This window comes from Neofelis nebulosa, chromosome 15 (genome assembly GCF_028018385.1).
Source record: "Neofelis nebulosa isolate mNeoNeb1 chromosome 15, mNeoNeb1.pri, whole genome shotgun sequence".
Taxonomy (NCBI): domain Eukaryota; kingdom Metazoa; phylum Chordata; class Mammalia; order Carnivora; family Felidae; genus Neofelis; species Neofelis nebulosa.
In genome coordinates this window covers 14,615,714-14,639,384 of record NC_080796.1, presented here as the reverse complement: position 1 = coordinate 14,639,384, position 23,671 = coordinate 14,615,714, and the positions used below count along the sequence as shown (strand labels likewise).

The window sequence follows — 23,671 nt, the reverse complement described above, 5'->3', positions numbered from 1 at the left end:
ATTATAAGGTTAATTTTAAAAATGCCCTGTTATTCCAAATTCTTGAGCATTAGTAGCCTGAGTAGTTATTATCTGATATTAGTGTGACCTGTTAACTTAAAATTCCAATGGAGTAATTAACTATTATTCATAACTTTTAAATTCTCTGATTTTTAAACTTTGCAACTTAGAGGCTTAGCTTCATAGCAATCATAATGAGGGCTTTCTTAGTTATAACTGACAACCACCAAGTCAAAACCTTTCTACCACAGAAATAAGCTTCCCATTAGATCTAGAGGAGTTTCTGAAGCCAGATTAATTTGAGCTACACGCTGGCCATGGTACATGAATAATAACCCAACTAATTGTTAATAATATCTGTAACCCCAAGTGGGGAGCTATGTGTGTAGATTTTGGTATTCAAGCAAACAAGGTTGGAATCCAGGCACCAACAATTCCTGGATCAGGCAAGTCATTTAACTCCTTTGAACCTATGTTATTAATTTATAAATAAAGTAAGGAATAGTATTGGTGCCTGTCTCATGGTGTTTTGTAAAAATAATGGATAACTTCCATAGTACTATAAGAATTTTAAATGAATTTTAACTTTGAACATAAAATGTTTTCTGATAAATGTTAATTTCAATAGATTTTTACTTAAGATCTCTTGGTAGATCTTAGAATTTTTACTATTTTCTTTGGGAATATCTTACATTTCTTCCTGAACACTTTAGTTTCCTCTAGAATTCTTGATTTAGGTTTTTATCGCTGAAGCTCTTCTGAATAACCTCTATAAAAGTATTATATTTCCAACAGTCACATATGTATAGTGAAAACAATGAGTTTATTATTATTATGCTTACCTTTCTTATCATGAAGATATAAATAACTGGATTATATACAGTACTTGATTTAGCAAAGAGATATGAAACAATTGAGACTGTTGGAGTGACCAGGTGTCCATAACCATTAACCACCAAGAAACAGATCACGATATAAGGCATCCAAAAGATCAGGAAGGTAGATATCATTAAAAAGCACATTTTGGCCACTTTCTTTTCATATCTTAAAATCTTAATCACTTGAATTGTCTGAAGATCTTCAACACAACGAAGCTGCAGAAAGAAGAGAGAAAAGGTTGAAAATGAAAGAATCCTTTTCTTATGCTGTTTCAATAATAGATATGCAGACACCAAACCATAATGCTCCACTTCTCAAACCAGGCAGAAAGCGTATGATGTCAGTTCTGCCTGGTTACGCTGGTCTCGATGAAACTTAATTGCCAGATGAATTCTTGCTGCAAGCTATGGTGACTTCCAACTCCGAGCCAATGACTATTACTACAAAGTGGGATCTGATGGCGACCTTGCTTATGCTTGGTTTCATTAGGACTCAGGTGCAGAGAATGCTTGTAGCCATATCCGTGTAAACTCAGCATATCTGATCTTAATTTATCCCCAGTAAAGGCACTGAGGAACAATGGTCTACAGTCTGAAAGTTGTTCAGGTTTCTTAAAGTTTCCTTAGAAGTTCCTTCTATTGTTATTATAAATGTATTATTAGGGGGTGGGGGAAAATATTCCTCTACACCAAAATCATGTTTTGAATAAAATAGTTTTTTCTGACCATTCTAAAAGGCTAATTTTGCTACAAAAATACAATTTTTTGTAAATTTAAAAAAGGTATTGTACATACTGTTTAGACTTCACGTATAATTTTAAACTGAGAAATTTATTGCATTTCAACAAATGTTCCTTTTGAACAACAAATGTTCAAAAGGTGTTCCTTTTATTCTAGCATTGTCATAAAAATTAAGGAAAAAAATTCCAAATAAATCAGAACATGTGCTTATAGTATTTAAGAGTACATTTGAATTGATGTAGCTAAATTATTTATACTATCTAAAATTATATTTAGGAAACTATATTCTTAGTAGAAACACATATTCATATTCACAGAAAATGGAAGGGTTAATGGGTAATTAAAGTGTTGAGTTTTTTAAGAGTAGAGGGAATGTGTAGGAGTGGGCGTGGTTGTCAAATGTCTGATACCATTATTTTCTTTGTGTGCAATTCTATTTAAACCTTTTTCATGTTTTGTTTTATTTTTTGAGAGACAGAGAGAGACAGAGTGCAAGCAGGGGAGGGGCAGAGAGAGAGGGAGACACAGAATCAAAAGCAGGTTCCAGGCTCTGAGCTGTCAGCACAGATCCCAGCGTGGGGCTTGAACCCACAAATACAAGATCATGACCTGAGCCAAAGTTGGACGCTCAACCAACTAAGCCACCCAGGTGCCCCATGTGCAATTCTAATTTAAAAGAAACTATTTTATTTAATATGATAGGACATTATTCTATTTTCACAACAGCATTTTTTGGGGGGTGGGTGGGAGATTTCCCCCCAGAGTTTTTAAGAAGGTTGTGGAGTTCTAGTAAAAGCTCTGGATTTGGAATTAGTTCTGGGTCCATATCCCAGATCCACCACTTTTGCCCTCTGTGTGACATTAAGCAATCAATTACTTCCTCTGAGAATCAAGACTAAAGGACGTTCAAATGAATAACCTATTAGAGTTAACAGAAGTTGCGTCCCACTTCCATACATATGACTTTGTGGGATTGTTCTCAAGATTATTTGTTTACATTGGAATTATATTTGAAACTAATATACTTCTATGGATTTGTACTTTTATGATACTATAGGATATTAGGAATCATGAGTTTTGGCTCCTCAGAGTTTCAACTAACAAGTATTAAGATGACAGTTCAATCATCCATCCCCAATTCCCCACCACCTAGGGACCCACAGACTCATCTCTACCTTTTCTGGGTAATTCAGTCCCCATCCTCTTACCATTTTTGAAAGCAGAGCCCGCATTTATCATCTTGGAATTACATGTATGCTGCAGAAGTTAATTTAAGGAAAATATTGGGCTATACTTTCACAGTTCCTCTTTGGCATAAAGATATGGTTCTAATGTTTTGGATTATTTGGGTTTGTATATGTGAATATACAAACATATTGACATATTGACATATTTGAATATGTCCATGATTATTTTTCATTTATCTCTTTTTTTACCTCTCTGTTTTATCATTATCTATTCTTTCACTCTATTCTTTCAATGTTTTCCAAATAAAGAGCTCTACTTCATGTCTCGCCCTATTTGTTCAATCATTTGAGTGTATTTTTAAAAACTGTTGTGGATGAAGCAAAAGCACATGCACAGTTGAATTTGTCCTGAAGGATGAACCACTTAAGACAATTCCCCATGTAGTCCCAGTAAAAGTGTTCTCTCCCTACATAAATAGTGTTTATTGATCCAGACACCTGTAGATTTTCAACAACTTCACTGTGAGTCCTCATTCTTATGTGAGAAGCTATTTCTCCATCACTGCTATGCATCATACCTCTGGATAAGGAAATAGAGGTGATTATGGTGCCAGGTTCTGAGTGGAGAATATTGCTGTCTAGAGTCAAATCTCTTTACCCTTGTACCACTTCTCCTTCCTATGAACACTGCCTGTAGCTCATTCCAAAAATAGTCTTTGATCAACTATTGTTTGAAAGTATTGTTCCAGATATAGGTGAAAACTTAAAGACTGGGTCTCTGCTTTTAAGGAATTCACTGTATGCTGAGGGTGACAGCACACGTGTTACTTCCGTAGGTGATACATGCCATGGAGGAGGTGACCAGAGAGGGATATGGGAACACACGAGATGGGTAACTGATTCAGATATGGGTAAGGGCTAGAAGATCCTGAGCTCAGCCTTCTGAGGTGAGTAGGAGGCAGCCAAGTAAGGTGGGACAGAATGTTCCAGGGAAAGGAAACGTGTCAAGGCAAAGAGGTAAAAGAACCCATGTTAAGTTCTGGGAACAAAAAATATTGCACTTGGCTGGAGCCTGAGGTAGCAAGAGGGAAGGCATATTAAGAAATAAAGCTGGACATGCAGATAAGAGATGGCCTTGCAGGACCCTGGTAGTCATACTCAGGGGCTTTATATTTTTAAATCATGAAGGTAGGGGAACCTCTAAAGGATTTTAAGCTGGGAAATGACTTGAGAAAATTTGTATTTGAGAACAACTACTCTAATGGAAGTGCATAGAAAATGGATTAGATGAAAGCAAGAATAAAGGAAGAAAAACTAGGGCCCCTTTGAATTGAGTCTGTGGCAATAGGAGAAGGGATAAGGGACATATGGAAAAATATTTGAGGTTGAATAGATGAAATCGATAATTGATTGGGTGTAGGGGAGACCTGGATGAGGAATAGTCCAAGATTTACTCTATTCTTTTTGGCTGAGGAATAATGACCATTTACTGAGAAAGGGAATGCGGAAGCAGCAGATCTAGGGGGAGGGATGACCAATTCGTCTTCACACACATAGAATCTGATGAGTCTGGGGGCCATTCCAGTGGAGGTGTGCAATAGGCAACTGACTATGGGATCTGACAGAGGTCAGAAGAACATCCTGGGTCAGAAATAGAGATTCCAAAGTCACCAAGCTATTGTTAGAAGGAGAAATCCTAAGAGCATATGAGATGCCGAAGGCCAGTGTGTAGTATGAGAAGAGGGCTAAACACAGAATGCAGGTAGGCCTATGGGAAGCAGCCCTTGGCAGAGACCTAAGAAGATGGTCCAGAGTCAACAATAACTATAGGAGAGAATGGGGTTCTAGTGGAGGAGAAACCATAGTTCGGTGGAAGTTGTCAATAACATCACAAGTGTTAAATGCCACGGATGCCAGGAAAAAAATAGAAATGTGCCCATTGGAACTAACATTTGGTATATTATCAATTACCTTAATGAGGGCTGTTTCTGTGACAGTGTGATCAAGGAAGGAGACCAATTTGCAACGGGTTAAGGAATAATGACTAGCTGAATGTAAACTACAAACTCTTTGATACAGGAGCTATAAATTACACAGTGTTGTATTCTCAGTGCTTAGTAAATATCTTAGCTTGAGCTCCCCTAACAATATACCCTAGACTGAGTGGCTTAGACAACAGAAATGTATTTCTCACAAATATGGAGGCTGAGAAGTCCAAGGTCAATGTGCCAGCATGGTAGGTTTCATTATGGGACCTCTTTTCTCAGCTCAGAGATGGCTACCTTCTCAATGTGTTCTCATATGGTAGAAAGAGAGATGGACAGAAGGGTGGAGAGATGGATGGAGGAAGGGAGAGAGAGACAGAGAGACAGAGAACCAGCCACTGGTTATGATTTAAAGTGATGTATGTCAAGGCAAAGAGGTTTTATCTTTTTCTTTCTTTCTTTTTTTTTTTATAAAATGTGAAAGCTAGAGGGGATTATCAAGATGAGCAGGAGACTGATGAGCAGGAGTTCTGAGGAAAGAAGACACAGAACAGGAAGACACAGTGAGTGAGCAAGGAAAACATACATGGGTAAAGTAGGAGACTGGCATATGGAGTGTGCCCCATACTGTCACTTCAGACTCCTTGCTAGCACCCAACAGAAACCCTGCTGGTGATCAGTTCTTATGCTTTATGATTCAAAAGTGATTTCCAGAAAAAAATATCTGTACTATTCTCTAGTGGGTTTATGTGACCTTTGAATGAATAAAATGATAGGAAGTGTGGAATTTCCTTGGTTAGAGTTCTTGAAGTCTACGAGTGCTGGAGAATGCAGGTGTTCTTCGTTGTTGTTGATTTTGTCTGTCTAGAACCCTTTCCTTCCTCTTTGTGGTTTAGAGAGTGGCATATATAGAGTAGATGTCATTCCTCATGGGTCTTTTAGCGTGCACAATTATATCAAGTGGGAAGTCCGGTAGAGCTGTTTTAGCTGCAGACAACCACTATTCATGTAGGAAGAGTTTGACTGTTTTCCACACAGAATTTTCCACCCTGGACATAGTTTAGGGGAGGGACATTTGAAGTCTTCAACTCACCATGCGAACGGAATACAGAATATGGCCATAGCAATGGGCTATGACGCCCACAGGCACCACCAGGCAGCCAAGAAATAAGAAAAGCACAAAGGAGGAGTCATTGGCGTCCTTGGATTTCCAGTCCACAGAGCAGCCTAGTCCATGTACATCCAGGATGTACCTGTTCCAGCCCAGCAGAGGTGCTCCAGACCATGCCAGTGAGTACAGCCAGATGTAGGTAATGGCCCTCCAGGCCCAGGAAAAATTGATCACTCTGGCATGGACCACGCGAATATAACGTTCATAGGCCAGCACAGTTAGGGTGGTAATGGAAACAGTCCCTGAAAGAAGAGAAAGTGGGACAGTGTAACATGGAGCAGGGGAAGACAGACATAACAGACAATTCATTGCCTACTGGAGACACATTACAGAGTATATGGAACCAACAACGGCTCTAAAAGCTGACATATCTAAGAGGAATAATGCCTCACAGTCCCCAGGAAATTTGATTGGACACATATTTACCCAGAGAAGAAAACAAATGGTGTGTGGATTGCAGCAGGACAAAAAAGCCCTAAAACCAGCTCTGCCCCAATGATACAGGTATTGTGTTATACTTCCTGCCAAAAAGAAACTCTGAAGAGAGTCAGGGAGAGTCACTGAGTGTCTCACTTGACTTCACCTTTTCTCAGTTGTGTCTGACTCAGGATTTAAGATAAAATTAAAGTGGGCTTCACAAGGATGAACTGGCCCAAGTTATGGTACAAGTATTCAGGGAGCTGCATTAACCTTCCGGCTAGCAGATATCAGCCTGTGAACTATTCTCCTGCAAGACTGCTAACAAGGGAGTGAAGCCTTCTGTGCTCCCATGGTCTTCATTTATACCTCCATTTTGCAACAAATACATGGAAACAATATTATTTATGTCTCTGCCTCTTCCCAAAGAGTGATTTATACATTCAGTAAGCTCCTACTGAGCACCTACCACGTTCCAGTCACTTTGCCAACACTGGAGGTTTAGAAGTGACAGAAAAGTGGAAATCTAGGTGCTTAGAAGGAATCCAGTTGTGTAAATAACAGTGAGATGGCAGGAGGTATAAAGGCTACAATTCCCATACAGTGTCCTGTGGGAGTCACAGAACAGGGGGCCTTTGTCAACCAGGCAGGAGAAGCACATTCCAGGAAGAATTAAGAATTATGTACTGGAGCATAGAGACCATTTAAGGGTCTAAACCAGATGAGAGAATACAGAGGTGCCAGGGCTCAGAGCATACCAAGGAGAGAAAAGGTTAAAAGAAGCAGATGAGGCCATACATAATGAGAAAGACTTTCAATTTCTTGATAAGGGTTTTTGTTTCTTTTTTTTGGTTCTTAAAAAACAAAAACAAAAACAAAAAACTTTTCCTGTATAAAATACTAAATTATAAAATCTGTTACTCCATCATGTTTAAGTGTGAAGTGACAACAGTTAAGTTCTCCTTTTCCTCCTCCTTCTCCTCTTTCCTCTGAAATGGCACTCATTCCTGCAGTGGTATAGAATTCCAATCCTAGTTCAAGGTATGGAGATCAGCTTGAAGGCCATTTCAGTAGTCCAGGCAAGTATGATGGGGCCCAAATTAGAGTACCTTTAAAGGTATGAACAGCAAAGTCTAGATTCCAGAAACAATTGGTGATTAGTATCAACAGAACCCATTGGTTTATTGAATGTGAAGAGAAAGGGAAAAAAAAGGAGTCAAGAATAACTCTAGAGATTTATAACCTGTGTGATGATTTGAGGGTGATTAGATTAACAGAGGTCAAAACTACCAGGTGTTATGAGCAGATATAGGGGAGAAGATGAAATTGTGAGCTCCCTAGAACACAACCAGCATAAATATTTGTTGAATGAGTGAATCAAGAGGGGTTGTATGAAAAGTGGTCCTAATGGAGAATGAAAATAAGACCTGTCTCAGGTAAGTAGGGAGAAGTGGGCAGGGGAGTGGTGGTGGCGAGCTTCAAGAAGCCTGGAGTGATCCTAGCTCTGTGACATTGGCAATTCATATAATCTCTTTAAGTTAGTTTTGTTTGGGTACTCATATAATTGAAAAGCTCTTGACATCATCAAATTTTGTCACTATGCATCTATAAAGGTATGAAGTGAAGAGGTCCTAGACTCAGAAAGCCATTGTCAGACCACAGTTAATATCCATTTATACTCTGACAGGTTTGTTATTGTGGGGAGGACAGCATCCCAGTGTCTGATACCTGTGATGTTTAATAAATGTTCATTGAATAAATGAGTGAACATTTAGTAAATACGCAAGTGACTGGAAGAATAAGACTGGGTTTTGTCATATGGTAGAGGAAATATTTCAGGAAGTAGTGTTATAATCATAAATAATGAAGTTCAGATTATGTTAAGTAATTCTGGACACAAGGAAAATACCAAGTTAGATATGCTGCCTTCCGAACTAAGAGTCAACTTTCACCTCATTAAATTTTTACCTGAAGAGTGATACCGTCTTTTCTTTAACTGACTACATTCCCAGAAGGTAACCAAAAACCTAAAGATAGTGACATAATAAGAGTCTCATGAAATACTGATGGTTTTATTTAGTTTACAAACTTTCTTATCAAATATAATGGTATTTAATTATATAATTGCCTTTAAATATTAAAATATAATTTTTGGCTTTCAACGCTTAATTTACCTTGAATATGATTTAGGTCTTCTTCGGCAAGAAAACTTGCTGCAATTATGCTGTAGATTAGCAAATCCCAGTATACCTTATAGATGCATAAGTAAGTTCTTATGATTAAAGGAATAAGCTGCTATAATTTTAACCATCAATCATGTATTCATCCATCCATCCACCCATCCATCCATCCATCCATGAACTATTTACTGCTTATCCACACGTGTCAATCAGTGTGCTAGGAAATAGGTACAAAGGGGAATGAAATCAACACCTCATAGAACTTACAGTCTGCTAGGTAAGAGTGATGATGTAATCAAGTCAAACACGTAAATTAATGATGTGGTATCGAGGAGAGAGAACATGTGAGGGAGGAGGCTGCAGACCTAGAGTATTTTTTTTAAGTTTACTTATTTACTTTGAGGGAGAGAGAGCATGTGGGGGAGGGGTGGAGAGGGAGAGAGAGAATCCCAGATAGGCTCTGCTCAGTTCAGAACTCTATGAGGGGCTTGAGATCATGACCCTAGCTGAAGTCTAGAGTCAGACGCTTAACTGACTGAGCTGCCCAGGCATCCCAAGGATGTGGCAGTATTAACTGGGAGTCGGGAAAAGCCTCATTGTACCCAGAGCTGAAGTATGGAAAAACCCCAGCTCTGTGATAAGTCAGGGTACAGGAGTGGAGGAATTTTCCCTCTTATTATTTAGATCAAAGAGGTAAGAGATTTTTTTAAATGTAATAGTTTTTGGCCATGCCTGTATCATAGCAGGCACAATGAGCTTCCAAAGCCTGAATTCAGTTGCTGACATTCAGCACCATAACCAGTTAGTAGTCCCTGAATTTCCCAGTTTTTCAGGCCTTCCCTGACTGCATGGGTACATAAATGGTAAGCTTATTTGACTAAGTCTTCTGGGGTGACCCATTTGAAAAGACCTAAACTACATCCCTTCCTTAATTTTTTTTTTTCTCTTAGCAATTGTTTACTCATAAATTTTGGTCCTGCCTGAGTCAAAATTATGTTCTGTATTCTGGAGAATGAGAGCAAGAGGACTGTGTGACAACTACTTCATACATTCATCATAACTGATGTGGAGCCTAGTTCTCTCTTCCGTTAACATTGTGGACAGGCAAGGGGAAGGTGACGGCCCCACAATGAGCACCCATTGTATGTGAGGCCCCATAATGGTCACACTACATACAGTGTCCCTCTTTGTGAAAAAGGAGTTTGGTGGCTCACAACGTATAAGAAATCAATAGGTGGCAGAGACAGTTTTGAGAACCTAGGACTGACTCCAAAATCCATAATTCTGCCTTTATCCACCTGTTCCCACAAGCTCTGCTAGGAGTAGCATGATGTCCCTGCTCTCCCTGCAAAGCTGTAGACTGATCACATATGTAGTGTGTCTCCCCATGCTGAGAATGGTCTTCTAGGAGGAACCAGAGATGCATGCTGCCTAACCTTGAGGAGACTGCAATGCTGTACATTCTTGTAAAGCCAAGACCAGCTCGATGCAACATTTGAGGGCAAGATAAGACAATAGGAAATCGGATGTTAAGTTTACCATGCAACAAGCCTGAAAAAGTAAGACTCCAGTGGATTATGCTGTGGGGATGGCATCATGAAGATGAAGATTAAGCTGGGTCTTCAAAGATGGAATACAATTAAGAAACAGAAAGGACCAGGGCAGGCATGCTGGGGTGGAGGAACTTCTACAAAGGCAAAGTGGCCCTCCTGGAATTCTTGCACAACTGTCAGACTCCAGATGTGTGGAGAGGCATAGAGGCCAGCCACGACCAGGTCTGTTGCAAACCTGCCTGTGTCTTCTGTGGCTGGCTTTGGGCCACAGCAGAGATCTTCAGCTTTCTTTCATAGCTATTGCTTTCCCTAATAGAGTTTTGAAAACCTGTGTGCACTCTCATATATTTTTTTTAAAACTTTTTAATGTTTATTTATTTCTGAGATGGAGAGAGACAGAGCATGAGAGGGGGAGGGGCAGAGAGAGAGGGAGACACAGAATCCGAAGGAGGCTCCAGGCTCTGAGCTGTCAGCACAGAGCCAGGCACGGTCACTCAACTGACTGAGCCACCCAGGCACCCCTGCACTCTCATATATTTAAAAACCTATTGTGGGGTGCCTCACTGGTTCAGTTGGTTAAGCGTTCAGCTTCAGCTCAGGTCATGATCTCATGGTCCATGGGTTCAAGCCCTGTGTTGGGCTCTGTGCTGACAGCTCAGAGCCTGGTGTCTCCTTCAGATTCTGTGCCTCCCTCTCTCTTTGCCCCTCCCCCACTTGCACTCTGTCTCTCTCCCTCTGTCTCTCTCTCTCTCTCAAAAATAAACACTAAAACAAATTTAAAAAGGGGCGCCTGGGTGGCTTAGTTGGTTGGGCTTCTGACGTTGGCTCAGGTCATGATCTCACAGTTCGTGGGTTTGAGCCCCACATCAGGCTCTGTGCTGACAGCTCAGAGCCTGAAGCCTGCTTCAGATTCTGTGTCTCCCTCTCTCTCTCTGCTCCTCCCCTGCTTGTACTCTGTCTCCCTCTCTCTCAAAAATAAACATTAAAAAATTTTTTTTAAAGATATGCCAAATTTTTTCACCTTAAGTTTAAAGAGTTGTGTAATATAAACACTTTAAAAGAAAACTATTACCTTATTTTTTCAAATAGATCAAGTAATTCATAAATGTTAGTGATTTCATATTTACATCTCTATCTATACACAGATATATATAGAAACACACACACAGAAAAGATCAATCATTTAAACTTACATTTCCATCCCACTTTTCCCCTAGTTTTATTCTAGTGTAATATATTGGTCTGACTAAAAGATTTTAAATTATTTGTCTTTCTCTTCTCCATTTAGAAGTTGAAATTTTAAATTTCTTGGATAGTAAGGCTCTAAACGTCAAAAAAAAAAGGTCTTATAGAGTGGGTTATCAGTTTCTATTAGTATACAACTGATCAAAATATTCCATTAAATATTAGAAGAATTAATTAGAAATACCTCTCTTAAAGTGCAGCTTTCCCTCCCCACAAAGAATAGACCTATCCACAAGTTGCTCTTACCTATGCTAGAATGATAAATTCTCTTCCTACTTTTCCTGTTTATAAAGTTAAAAAAAGATTTCTTGATCACACATGTATCCAGATCCAATGGAAGGAATTTTGTTATCTTTAATTCTTACTGATTATAAGACCATTCCTTCTATATTTAATTATTTGAACTCTCCTGAATTTATATGCCAAAAATCACAGTGTGTTTATTGTCAAAAGTTGTATTTAATGATCAATTTTGTTAACAGCAAGTAACTGGAGGAGGACCTGGGTGTCTCAGTGGGTTGAGCATCCGAGTCTTGATTTAGGCTCAGGTCATGATCCCAGGGTGGTAGGATCCAGCCCCACACCTGGCTCTGGGCTGAGCATGCAGCCTACTTAAGATTCTCTCTCTCTCTCTCTCTCTCTCTCTCTCTCTCTCAAATAAATAAATAAATAAATAAATATAACGCATAAAATTGGAAACCACCTAAGTGGTCATTCACTTCCTCTAGTTCTTCATCAATATTTTAAATTGTCCCTTTGTTTGCCATCCTGGAATTTCCTTTCACCTCTCCCTGGTAATTTTCCACCATAAGAGTTGGGATGGGTGAGGGGTTTATCTTTCGGTGTAAAGTGGGAGATGGGTGATGGAAAATGGGAGATGGGAGGGTCTGGATCACAGGGAGCTGGTTTCTAATACAAATTAAAGTTGAGAATTAGAAGTTGATTCTCTTAAAACTGCCCTTGCCATTAGAAAGAGTTGCTATCGGGGCTCCTGGGTGGCTCAGTCCATTAAGAGTCTGACTTCAGCTCAGGTCATGATCTCACGGCTCATGAAATTGAACCCCACATTGGGCTTTTTGCTGTCAGCACAGAGCCCACTTCTGATCCCCTGTCCCCACCTCTCTCTGCCCCTCCCCCACTCGTGCTCTATCTCTCACTCAAAAATAAACACTAAATTTTTTTTTAAAAAGAGTTGCCATATCGCAAGCAGCATGCATACTTCAATTTGAAGACAGAAGTCTATAAAAACTAATCTCGTTGTCATATTATGGAGACTCGCCTTAATCCTCGGCATGCCTCAAACTGCCAGCCACATTCAAAACTGGCTGCTTTGACACCACTGTTCCCTCTACCTGAAATGCTGCCAGAAATCTCACAGCCTGGGGAGAAGACAGACATGTAAAGTAGTAATTTCAGGAATGGGGTAAGTACTAAACCAGAACTGTGTCTGCAAGCAGGAGGATGCAGTTGAGGAAGAGCGTATCTCTGCCTATGGAAATACTGAGGAGGGTTTAAGTGAAAGCGATATTTGAATTGATGAGTGAAAGAGCGTTTATCAAGTTGACAAGAGTGAGGATATTTCAAGGCCAAGGATATAGCATACAAAAAGCGTGGAAACGAAAAGAGGTATCCAAGGGTTAACTCTACGCATTAGCTTGAGTCAAGTAAAGTTCTTTGTGATATAACTTGATGACAATGCATTCACTTACAACATTTATCACCAGGCCAATATCATGTACATGCAATATACCAGGCACTGTGCTAGGAAATGGACAAAGATAAATTATGAAAGAAATAAACAATAGAAAGATAAATTCTATAAGAGACGAATGTTTCTGAGGCCAGTCTTGGATTCAACTTCAGTTTCCATACATAAATACGTATCACTCTGGGAAAATTAACTAACATCTATGAACCTCGATTTGCTTACAGTAAAGTAGAAATAATAGTACCAAAATGCTGTCTCATCACGAGTGTGTTTGTATGTGTATTAAGTGAGAATATGACTGTATTTAGTAAGATGGTAATATATAAGGTATCACTATTATTATTGAATAGTTGAGTATCTAGGGGGAAAATTAAGTGGTAGAAATTGGACACAAGGAACAGAAACAGTCAGAAGAGCTCTAGAGCTTAAATATATGAGGACATACGGTCACTGGGATGGCTGAGGTGGTTAAGTGGCCAACCCTTGATCTTGGCTCAGGTCCTAATCTCACAGTTCATGAGTTCGAGCCCTGCTTCGGGCTCTGTGCTGACAGTGCAGACCCTGTTTAGGATTCTTTCTCTTTTCTTATGTCTGCCCCTCCCCTGCTCTCTCTTTCTCTCTCAAAAATAAATAAATGTTTAAAAAATATGAGTATATTAATAATTCATACAAATACTCAAAAACAGTCATTCTCCCACTTTGGCCACTAGATGTCTACATTGAATCGCTTATTTATATATAGTTCAGTAGTCTAGACTCTGTAATGCACTAAATAGAATAAGTACATAGAAGATATAGTGACTGGACCTGACTCCAGATCTGTTAATACCTGTTAGATTAAAAAGTTAATAGGACATGGTCTATGTCTTCAAGGAGCTCACACTCCAGAGAAGGGAGCATAAGGAGAAACTACAAATCCAATAATACAAAGACTATCCAGTTTAGATTTCCTCTGGGAAGAAGGCACTGAGTGAGTCTTGTGGATTAAGTACATTTTAACCAGGCAAATAAGAAGGGATTAGAGGGGAAAGGACTGTCAATCCTATTCCAGGAAAAGGGTAACAGCTTCTGTAAACACATGAAGACCTGACGAAATTTGCACAATTTGGGTTTCTGCAAATAATTCAATATGGTAGAAGCAGAGAGTTCTAGAAAGAGAGAAATGAAAGACTAGGGACTCTCCCAGGAAGACCCTTGAATGTCATGAAAGGAGTTTGGGATATAACCTGAGGACTCCAGGGAGGCATTGCAATGTTTTTGTTCTCTTACATTACTATACTATTATTACTATTTCAGAGAATTTTGTTTTACTTTCTTTTGGTTTTGCTTTTGCAGATTTTCCTTATGTAAGGTCCCCTCTGGATGAGATGTGGAAAAAGGATTGTGGAGAGGGACAAGTCTGACTATTGGGAAACTTACTGGAGACACACCATTCTGGTGATGAGGAATGGAACTGATGCAGAGACACTGGGGAAGGAGTGACAAGGAAGGTCAATAAATTTCAGGGATGTGAATCTCTTCAGACTGTGGGAATGAATGAAGAATCAGGACAAGTCTTGGGTTACTGGTTCGGGTGAATGAACGGTTGGTGTAGCACTGATTTGGAAGGAAAACGGATGAGATGGATCTGGGAAGGAAGATGATTGGGGGATAAAGCACTTCACTGTGGGTTTTCTGGGTGATTTTGAACAAATCACTCAATGGTCTGTGTTTCAAATTCTCTACCTATAAAACGAGACAACTATGAAACCTACCTTGTAGCAGGTAAAATCTTACAGATCATACAGTAAAATCTTGCAAACTAACTGTGTATACATTTTCTCCAACCAATGAAAATCCTAATTTTGTTCATTCAAAAACATGTAATGATTTGCAGAAAATTTCTAAATATGCAGCTTAATTACTTTCATACATGTAGTAATGGAAACAAAACTCTTTGAGGTTGCTTAATAAAGATACTACTTCATTAATTAGTGACCTCCACTTATTTGAACATTAAATAAGGAAAACAATATATTTAATATGCCTGAAAAGCTTATTCTCTTAGGCAAGTAATGAATTCTTCTTTGAAATCTTTACATTGCTTGGTTGGGTAAGCTTTCTTGCTCCCTTTTACTTAATTAACAGGTAATTTCACCCTGGTAACATATTGGGCATACTTCCTGGGCGTTCAGGTACTGTTAAGCAGTCTGTCTGCTTAGGACAGTACCTGACTCAATCCTCACAGCTCTGTAAGACATGTGGAAATTATTATCATCCCCATTCTGTAGGGGAAACTCAGGTAAAAATGAGTTAAATAACTTGCCCAGGTCTCAAACTAATAAAAAAATAGAGCCAAGACTCAAATCAATACGCTTTCAAAGTCCACACTATGCTATCTCATTTTCTAAATCCCTTTGGTAATTACCAAAAATTTATACCAGTTTAGTAGACACTAGAGAAAGCATATATAACCCATGTGTTAGCTACTACATATGTTCTGCAATCTTGTCTACATTTGATATTAAAAAGGTAATTTTTTAAACTCAAGTTTTGAAGCTGAAGAATTTAAAGGAAATTAGAGATGACCATGCTAATTTGAATAGATCCCAACCATTGGAAACCCCAGTTTCCATTTGACCAATAAAAGCAGTTCTTAGAAACACCCAAATGATGCAGGGTCTTTAGTACACATATTTTAGGCATTCATCAGCTGTCTATTAAGGCAGAAACTTCGTTGTAGTTAATAATTCCTTCTTCCATCTCTGTTTCCCTCCCCTTTTCAAATTGCATTTTTCAATTGTTTGTTCCCAAGACAAATTTACTGTTCTTCAGGGTCAGTACACAGACTCAGTTTCAAAGAAATCAAGCATATCATGAAGGTTACAGCTCTGTGGGTTAAAAAGTTATGATTTCAGGTAAGCAGTTTAAACAGAGATTTTGTGTTGACTGCCATGTGGAAATCTAGCCACCATATGCTTGTTGTGCATTAAGAAATGGGACCATAAGAAACTCTTAAAAACTGAGAATAAACTAAGGGTTGATGGGGGGTGGGAGGGAGGGGAAGGTGGGTGATGGGCATTGAGGAGGCCACCTGTTGGGATGAGCACTGGGTGTTGTATGGAAACCAATTTGACAATAAATTTCATACTTAAAAAAAAGAAAAAGAAAATATTTAAACATACACACACACACACACACAAATGGAACTGAGACCAAAAAAAAAAAAAAAAAAAAAGAATAAAGAAAAGCTTGGAAAAAATTTAAAAAAGAAAAAAAAAAAGAACTGGGAATCCCCCAAACACAAGGGTCAGTGAATCCTCAGAAGCGAGGGATTCCACCAGGCATCCCTCAGTGTGGGGTCTGTGGGTCAACTTCTCAGAGTTGACGATGTCTGCAGTTGATCATGTCTGCACTATCGTCTCAGTTGTCCTTGCTCATGCTGCCTTCACTGGTATTTCAATGGAGTGCATTTTCGCTCCCATTAAATCTAGTGATTTTTCACAGGGGAGGCAGGGGCAAATAGTTGTTGATGTTGTTGGTAAAATACAGGAGAGTTTATCTATCATGTGTGTCCCTCCACCGAGGCTACCTTGGCATCTGCACAGTAGCTTGGAAATCATCCCAGGCTCATCTGCCCAAAGTTATCTTTGATTCTTTCAATATCAGCACCTCCGCCTCACCTTCTTGGGCTTCAAACTTGGCTCCTTGTCTTCCTATTGCTCCATTTGGAAACATAGCCCAGTTTTAGACTGTTTACCTTGTCTCTGATTTGATGGTTTTAGGGTTTGTTTTGGGGAGAGGGGAGAGCTCCATCTTGGTATGTGTTCTCATTAGAACTTACTCTATATTTGTGTCTGTTTGCCAGGGGAAGATATTGAAGAAGATAGCTCACACTGGGGAAAAAATGGATAATCATTACACTAACAGACCCCCAAAATACCCATTATGACCAGTGTCTACAGGTCCAGTGCAAAAGGACAGTTTGGATATAAAGTAACTGCTCTGCGGTTTGAAAGAGTGACAACATAAAACAGTCCAATGGAAGAATCTGTCAGGAATTGCGGTATTCTAAATTCTAAAAATTCGATTCTAAATTCTAATCCCAATTTAACTGCACTCATAGAATGGGATGGGTATCACAAGTAAAATGGGAAGCATACATTCTTTATTTTTACCACTTAATCAAAATGACTTCTTGAACACGGCAATCTAGATCTTATGATAATCCACTGCAACCTACCCAGAAAAGCTGCATCAGAGAACGCTCCTCTGGCAGGACCTTGCCTCTTCTGGTCCATGTTAGGAACATGTAGACTTGTTAAGACTTCCCCTTCTCCTCTTTCCTCTAGCTCACATTTTCATTTCAAACTGACAGAAGGCTTTACTTTTGAAAAATTTCTAAACTTATCTTTGTGATTCCTACCTCTCACTATTCTCATGCAGGCTCACATCCCACAAGTGATTGCTCTGACCTACTCCTAACTGATCAATTTTTTCCCTTTGTCCAGACTCATCATCTCTCTTGCACAAAATACCAGTTAGAGACTGGACTTGGTTTATGTGTCCTCCCAGATTTCCTTGACCCACCTCACAAGCCCCCATTCTCCAATATGGGCCGTGACTATCTGCCTCACTCCCCAGAAATGGGAGTTCTGACTACAGTCACACCTCAACTGCTGCTGCTTCTGCTGCTATAGCAACCACAGGCCTCTGTGCACCTTTACCCTCACTGGACTGGACACACAGAGGCTCTGGCTTCCCCCACTGCTGCTCTGACCCAGTTAGCCCAGCCCAGAGGCAAGGGGTTGTTAGTACCTCATGGAGCATAATGGCACCGTATGAGTCAACAGACAAGAAGGGGCCAGTGATTAAATTGCTTGCACCCCCTACCCATTCCATGGGTTATTTCAAGGTGTGCTAGCTTCATACAGCCTCTCTAAAGATGTCCCACAGGATGAGGCAATCAGCTGTTTTAGGGGAAGTTATGGTCAGCCCAGTGGTGCATCCTTTGATATTTGGAATCCTTTTTTCCTTGCCTCTTCCTTGACTCTCTCATTCTTGATTTCCTGGATATATACTCCTCTATAAATTATTAGTCCATATGTTTTGCCTTAGGCATTATTTGGGGGGAACTTGTAGTAATAATCTTACAACCTTCATAATCTCCCCTCTGGCATAATGACCTGCAAAGCTCCCTCTGCTTAATGTACTGGCATTCAAGGAACTCTGATTATTTTTTCCACTACCTACCCCACCTATTCTTTCACTATTTCTAACTTCCTTAGTGCATACTACACTCTGCTCATGCACAGCACAGAGTGTATATTCATGGTTGCTGTTTACTGTGTCCTGTATTGTGGTCACCATTCTATGTTCTCATGTCTTATCTTCCAGTTAACTTGTAAACACCTCAGACATAGGGATCATGTCTTTTGTGTCTTGGCATCCTTCTTCGCTTCTGCAATGGTTAACAAGAGATTATTATATTTTTTGATGATAAAAGTTATGTATATATGGCCATATTTCTTCTCAAATAAAGAATAAAAACACTGGAGTAAACACAGGCACCCCTGTAAGTAAGTAAACACTAATGTGAAATGACGCTTAGCAACAGTCACAGTCAGATTTCAAAGAAAAGGAAAATATTTCTTATGGAAAATAGCAATATATAGGTTAGAAGAACAAAAAACCAAACCAGCTCTCTGCTATTTTTCCTAAGGGATCCCTATCTCAACTCAACCCACTATTCAACAGTCATCACTTGATAACTTCTGACTATTAAAAAGTCCCTACAAAATATTCATTTTTATGGATATCATAAAGTCAAGTGGTATTCCTGTTAGATTTGTCATCTCTTGTTCTCCAATGACAATAACAAATTATAACACCAATTTCATATGGTGTTTTATAATTTTCAAAGTACTGCCCCATGTATGTTTATCATCAGTTCTTCACAGACCTGTGAGGCAAGGCTCATGTCCTCATTTGGTTAGGGTGTGAGAAAGGGGGCTGGGATTTGGGATGAGCCTAAGGTCAGAAGACAAATAACATCTTGCTTGGAGGAGAACCCACCTCTTCTGACTGCTAGTCCAGAGGTCTATTCAGATTTTCCTCAGAAAGATTTGACTAAGCGAGTTGGTTGTGATCAATAAAGAAGCATGAAGTCTTATGTTAACTCTATGGAAAAATTCAACACATGAATGAATTGTGGGATAGCCATGTGACCCCCTACATGCAACGAAGATTCTAGTTTTTAAGTACTCCTTCCTAGATTATGAATCCGGCACCAAGATATGAAAATCTGAGATAGCTCAGGAGAACAAATTAAAATATGAGGAAATCTGAGAAATACAGAATTAAATCTTAATTCAGTTATTCATAATTTACCAAACCCTCAAAGGGCTCTCAGAGTTTAGTTTTACAGCAGGTGGTAACACCCTGCTTCCATTTCGAAATCATTTTCTATCACCTTGTTGCTGATGCAAATGGAGAGTACTGAAATACAGCCAATGACCAGTGTCACTTTTCTCTCAAGGATGAATACAACACACTCAGCTTTAAGTGTGTGTGTGTGTGTGTGTGTGTGTGTTAAGTGACTAATCAACTAAAAAGTGTGCTATGAGATACCTAAGGACTATAAAAGGAGAATGGTTACAAAAGATAACAAGCTTGGCAGAATGTGTTAAGGACAAATATAATTGCTGTGTCCCCTGGGCCGTGCAATGCTGGGACACAATGCTTGAGGTTTAAAAGGCACATTTGAAGGGTGCCTGGGTGGCTCAGTCAGTTAAGTACCTGACTCTTAATTTTGGCTGAGGTCATGATCTCACAGTTCATGGTATTAAGCCCGCATTGGGCTCTGGGCTGACAGCATGGAGACTGCTTGGGATTCTCTCTCTCCCCCTCACCCTTTGCCCCTCCCCTGCTCACACTTGCTCTCTCTCAAAATAAATAAATGAACATTAAAATAAATAAAGAAAAGGCACATTCAGGAGGTGGGCATGTAAGGTAAAACCTATCTGTGACTACTGTGGAACAGTTTGGATAGGCAAGAAAAGATCATTTTCTTGCGAGTCTTAGTCATCCTGAGCTGGGAATATCAAGTGGAAGAAAGCTAAAGAAAGATTTACAAGTATTCTGCCTAAGGCCACAACTCAAAGCTAGCAGGTGCTGCAGTGGAGCTGATTTCCAGACCCATTCATATGCTACTGTTTCCATCTTCTCTCCCACATTGTCAGATTGGGCTTCATACGGAGTCTCCCTTGATGTTTAATTTAAAACCTTCTACATCTGAGTCTGTCTCCCTTGGTAGGAAGAGTGACTCCAAATGCCAGCTCTTGAAATAGCCACAAATGAATCTCCTGGAGAAGTTGTTTAAATGTCGGTTCCAAGGCCCTGCCCATGAAGATTCTGCTTTAGGGGGCCTGGAATGCAACCCAAGTATCTGCATGTTTAAGAGACCCCCCTGATGATTCTGACCGACTTTGGGAATGGTAGGTCTAGATTAAAATCAAATCTCCTTTAATATAATCTCTCTGTGGCTATTTGCTCATTTCCCAGGTTTTCCTTCATGGACTCAACACCAGTGGAGGAACACAAGAAATAGTACTTCATTTCACAAAATGGAATCCCACAGGGATACCACAGGGATACCGAAGGCTGCGTCACTCACAAAGCTCCAGCTCTGAGGAAGGGCACCTTGTCTATGTAGTATCGACAGCTTTAAGTTTCATCATAGTTTACTCACCTCTAGCTTAATTCCTGTCTGCCCTTGCATTTTGCAGTTCTGTATAAGCTACCCCACTGCCATGTTTAATAGAACAGATGTAACATTTGGGAAAATAGCTGAAGGTGATGTCATTTGGAAAGAAGCTTTTATAAACCTAACTAAATGGCCTTGTATACGTGAAGCCTGCCCTGGCCTAGCCAGTTACCGAGACTCCAGAACCCATTAGAAGTGAGAAGTGTGTTGGAAAGACATCAACAGCAGTTTCTTCACAGAAAGGGAAGCAGAGTAAAGACTAATGTTACTTCCTAGGCAATTTTCTCATAGTAGGGAGAGTAGAGTAAATCCTGTATGCATAAGAAACTTGAGGCATATTTTAGGCAAATAAGATAAAATTATTCCAGGACAAGTCACAGCTTAAAAGCAGACAGGTACCATGCCAGGAGCGTCTATATCTTCCTTAAATATTTAAGTTGCTCTGAACATGTGGGGCTCTGAGCTTACTGCTGGGAAAGCAAAGTCATCATATATGGTCCCTGATGTGAAGGGGAAAAGGCAGCACAGAAAGCCAAACCAAAATACAAAATTGTATATTGGAAATTCCAAATGAGACATTCAGACCTATGTGCCATAGGAGCTCAGAGAGAGAAAAGATCACCAAGAAACTTGGGGGGGGGGGCTTTATAAAAGGGGTGGGACTGAAAGATAATGAAAAAAAATCCATTTGAAAATCTACCCATGCCCACCAGTTCCAAATTTACTTATATTCCCTAGAGCAGTGCTGTTCAGTAGAAGTATGTGAGCCATATATTATTTAAGTCTTTTAGTGGCCACATTTTATAAAGTAAAGAGAAACAGATAAAATTAATTTCGATAACATTTTATTTAACCCAACATATTTAAAATATTTCAATTTTTTATCAACATAAACTAATTCATGAAATATTTTGTATTTTTTTCATATTAAATCTTCACAATCTGGTGTGTTATCTCAGTGTAGACTAGTGACATTTCAAGCACTCAAGAGGCACAGAGTAGTGTTACCATGTTGAACAGCACAGATCTAGAGAAACTCTTGTACATTGAGTAGAAGATGTAACTAGGATGTACTTTGAGGCACCATTTATTATGTTATAGTGAAAAACAGGAAATAGCCCAAGGTCCATCAAAAAAGGGAAATGGGTGAATAAATTGTGAGCAAAAGAACGGAAGTACTGCTTGGCTTCATGTTACATTCATGTCTGCAGTGACCTCTAGGAGGGAGCAGGTGGATTGAACTAAAGAGAGAAATACATAGATGTAAATGTTATCTGTAATTTTTAATTCTTTAAAGATAGGTTAAAATAAAAATAGGAAGGTTCATCTCTGATCACTGTGGGTGGCAGATATATGGGCACTTTATCACACCCTTTGCACTTTTCTGTATTTAAAAACTTTTAAATAATTTACAAAATGAATAAAATTCCTTGAGGATATGGAGGTAGCAAGTGGGAGGCAATCAGAAGACAGGCTCTTTAAACAAAGAACAGAATGGGGTGGTCACAAGTCAAGAGGCAGCTGGGGTGGTGGCTAGACGGTAAACTGGTGGGGATGATCTGGGAGTGGGAGAGAAGACTCTGAATATGAGCCAATAGCTTAAGCTTTACACCCCCTGCCCTTCTGTGTGACAGCTGAGTTCCATTTGGCAGCCTCACTGAGGGCGAGTATAGAGGGACCAAAAGGTTTCACAGGGAAATGAGGGAGTAATGCTTTGGAAGCCACAGGGATACTCAGTGGGTCACCTTCTCTACTCCCTGGACCTGGGGTCTATGGGGTATGTCAAGAGTTCAGCTAAGCTACTCCATGCTATTGCTGCCTCAGCATCCACTTTGTTTGGCCAAACAGCCTTCAGGGACTTTCACAGCAGCCCCTCATGCACCCTAGCCCCAGGAAGTAGCCTACAGACAGAAGTTCCTCATGTGACTTTCCCAACAGCCCTTGCAATCAACAGTCTCCCATCCCTGCCTGCCTCAGATAAGAACTTTGTGTAGCATACTCACACCACACTCTTTCCGGTTTGAATTGACCCATCTTGCCTTGACTGGGCAACCCCAAAGCACTCTGCCCATGGACCCTAATAAAGGCATATGTGCTAGGGTCCTGCCTCTCCCTGCCAGCACCTTGCCTTGATCTCCCTCTGTGACCCCTCAAGGTATGTCATGTGCTTCCTCCAGGACCTGTGAGTAATAAACTATCTCAGCTTCTCTTGTGGTCTGTTGTTGAACCCCAACTCACCATCCAGCACCCTCTATTCTATTTAACAATGTTCACTTAGCAACATTATAATAAGGTATTGCAGCGGCGGGGGGGGTGGGGAGCAGTTTCTGCTTGGTGGTGGGAAACCAGGGTCCATGGGGGCTGCCAGCATTAAGGAAAAGTAAGGAAACAGAGAAGATGTTCAGAGAAGAGGCTGAAGATACAAGAGAATTTGGTGCTCATGAGGAGAGGCTGAGCACACATGGTGGGAGCTCAGGATTGGATCAGATGGAGAAACACACTGGTCCATAAAGATTTGGGTCGTCACTGACCAGAGAGCCTTTCCCTTTTGGCACCAACTGGTCTCAGCAAGGATGTGAGGTATGATGGGATTTGTTCTGATCATCTTCGGGGGCAAGAGGAGGTCAAGAGTGTTTCCAGAGTCTGAGTCCTGAATGATTTGTTTGCTGGTATGTTGATTTCTGAGACATCTGCTCTCTTTAGGTATCACACTGCATATCTTTAGATTACTTTCAATTTTTGACTATCCTAACAATTCTGTGAGGAGAGACAGTACAACATAACCATCAAGGGTGTCAGTCTTATATCCTCCACTTTGTATGAAGCCTTGAACAAATTAATCTTCTGGGGCTTACTTAACTC

The 23,671-nt window shown here is 39.9% G+C and overlaps 1 protein-coding gene across 1 annotated transcript in view; it reads right to left on the bottom strand.

Annotated features, from left to right (window-relative positions):
- OPN3 (opsin 3) overlaps positions 1-23,671 on the bottom strand; it is a 43,868-nt gene that overhangs the window by 3,649 nt on the left and 16,548 nt on the right. The window contains exons 2-3 of the mRNA XM_058701717.1: positions 5,885-6,204; positions 843-1,094 (exon numbers count right to left, since the gene is read on the bottom strand). Of these exons, the coding sequence (XP_058557700.1) occupies positions 843-1,094; positions 5,885-6,204 (572 nt within the window). The remainder of the gene's footprint in view (positions 1-842; positions 1,095-5,884; positions 6,205-23,671) is intronic.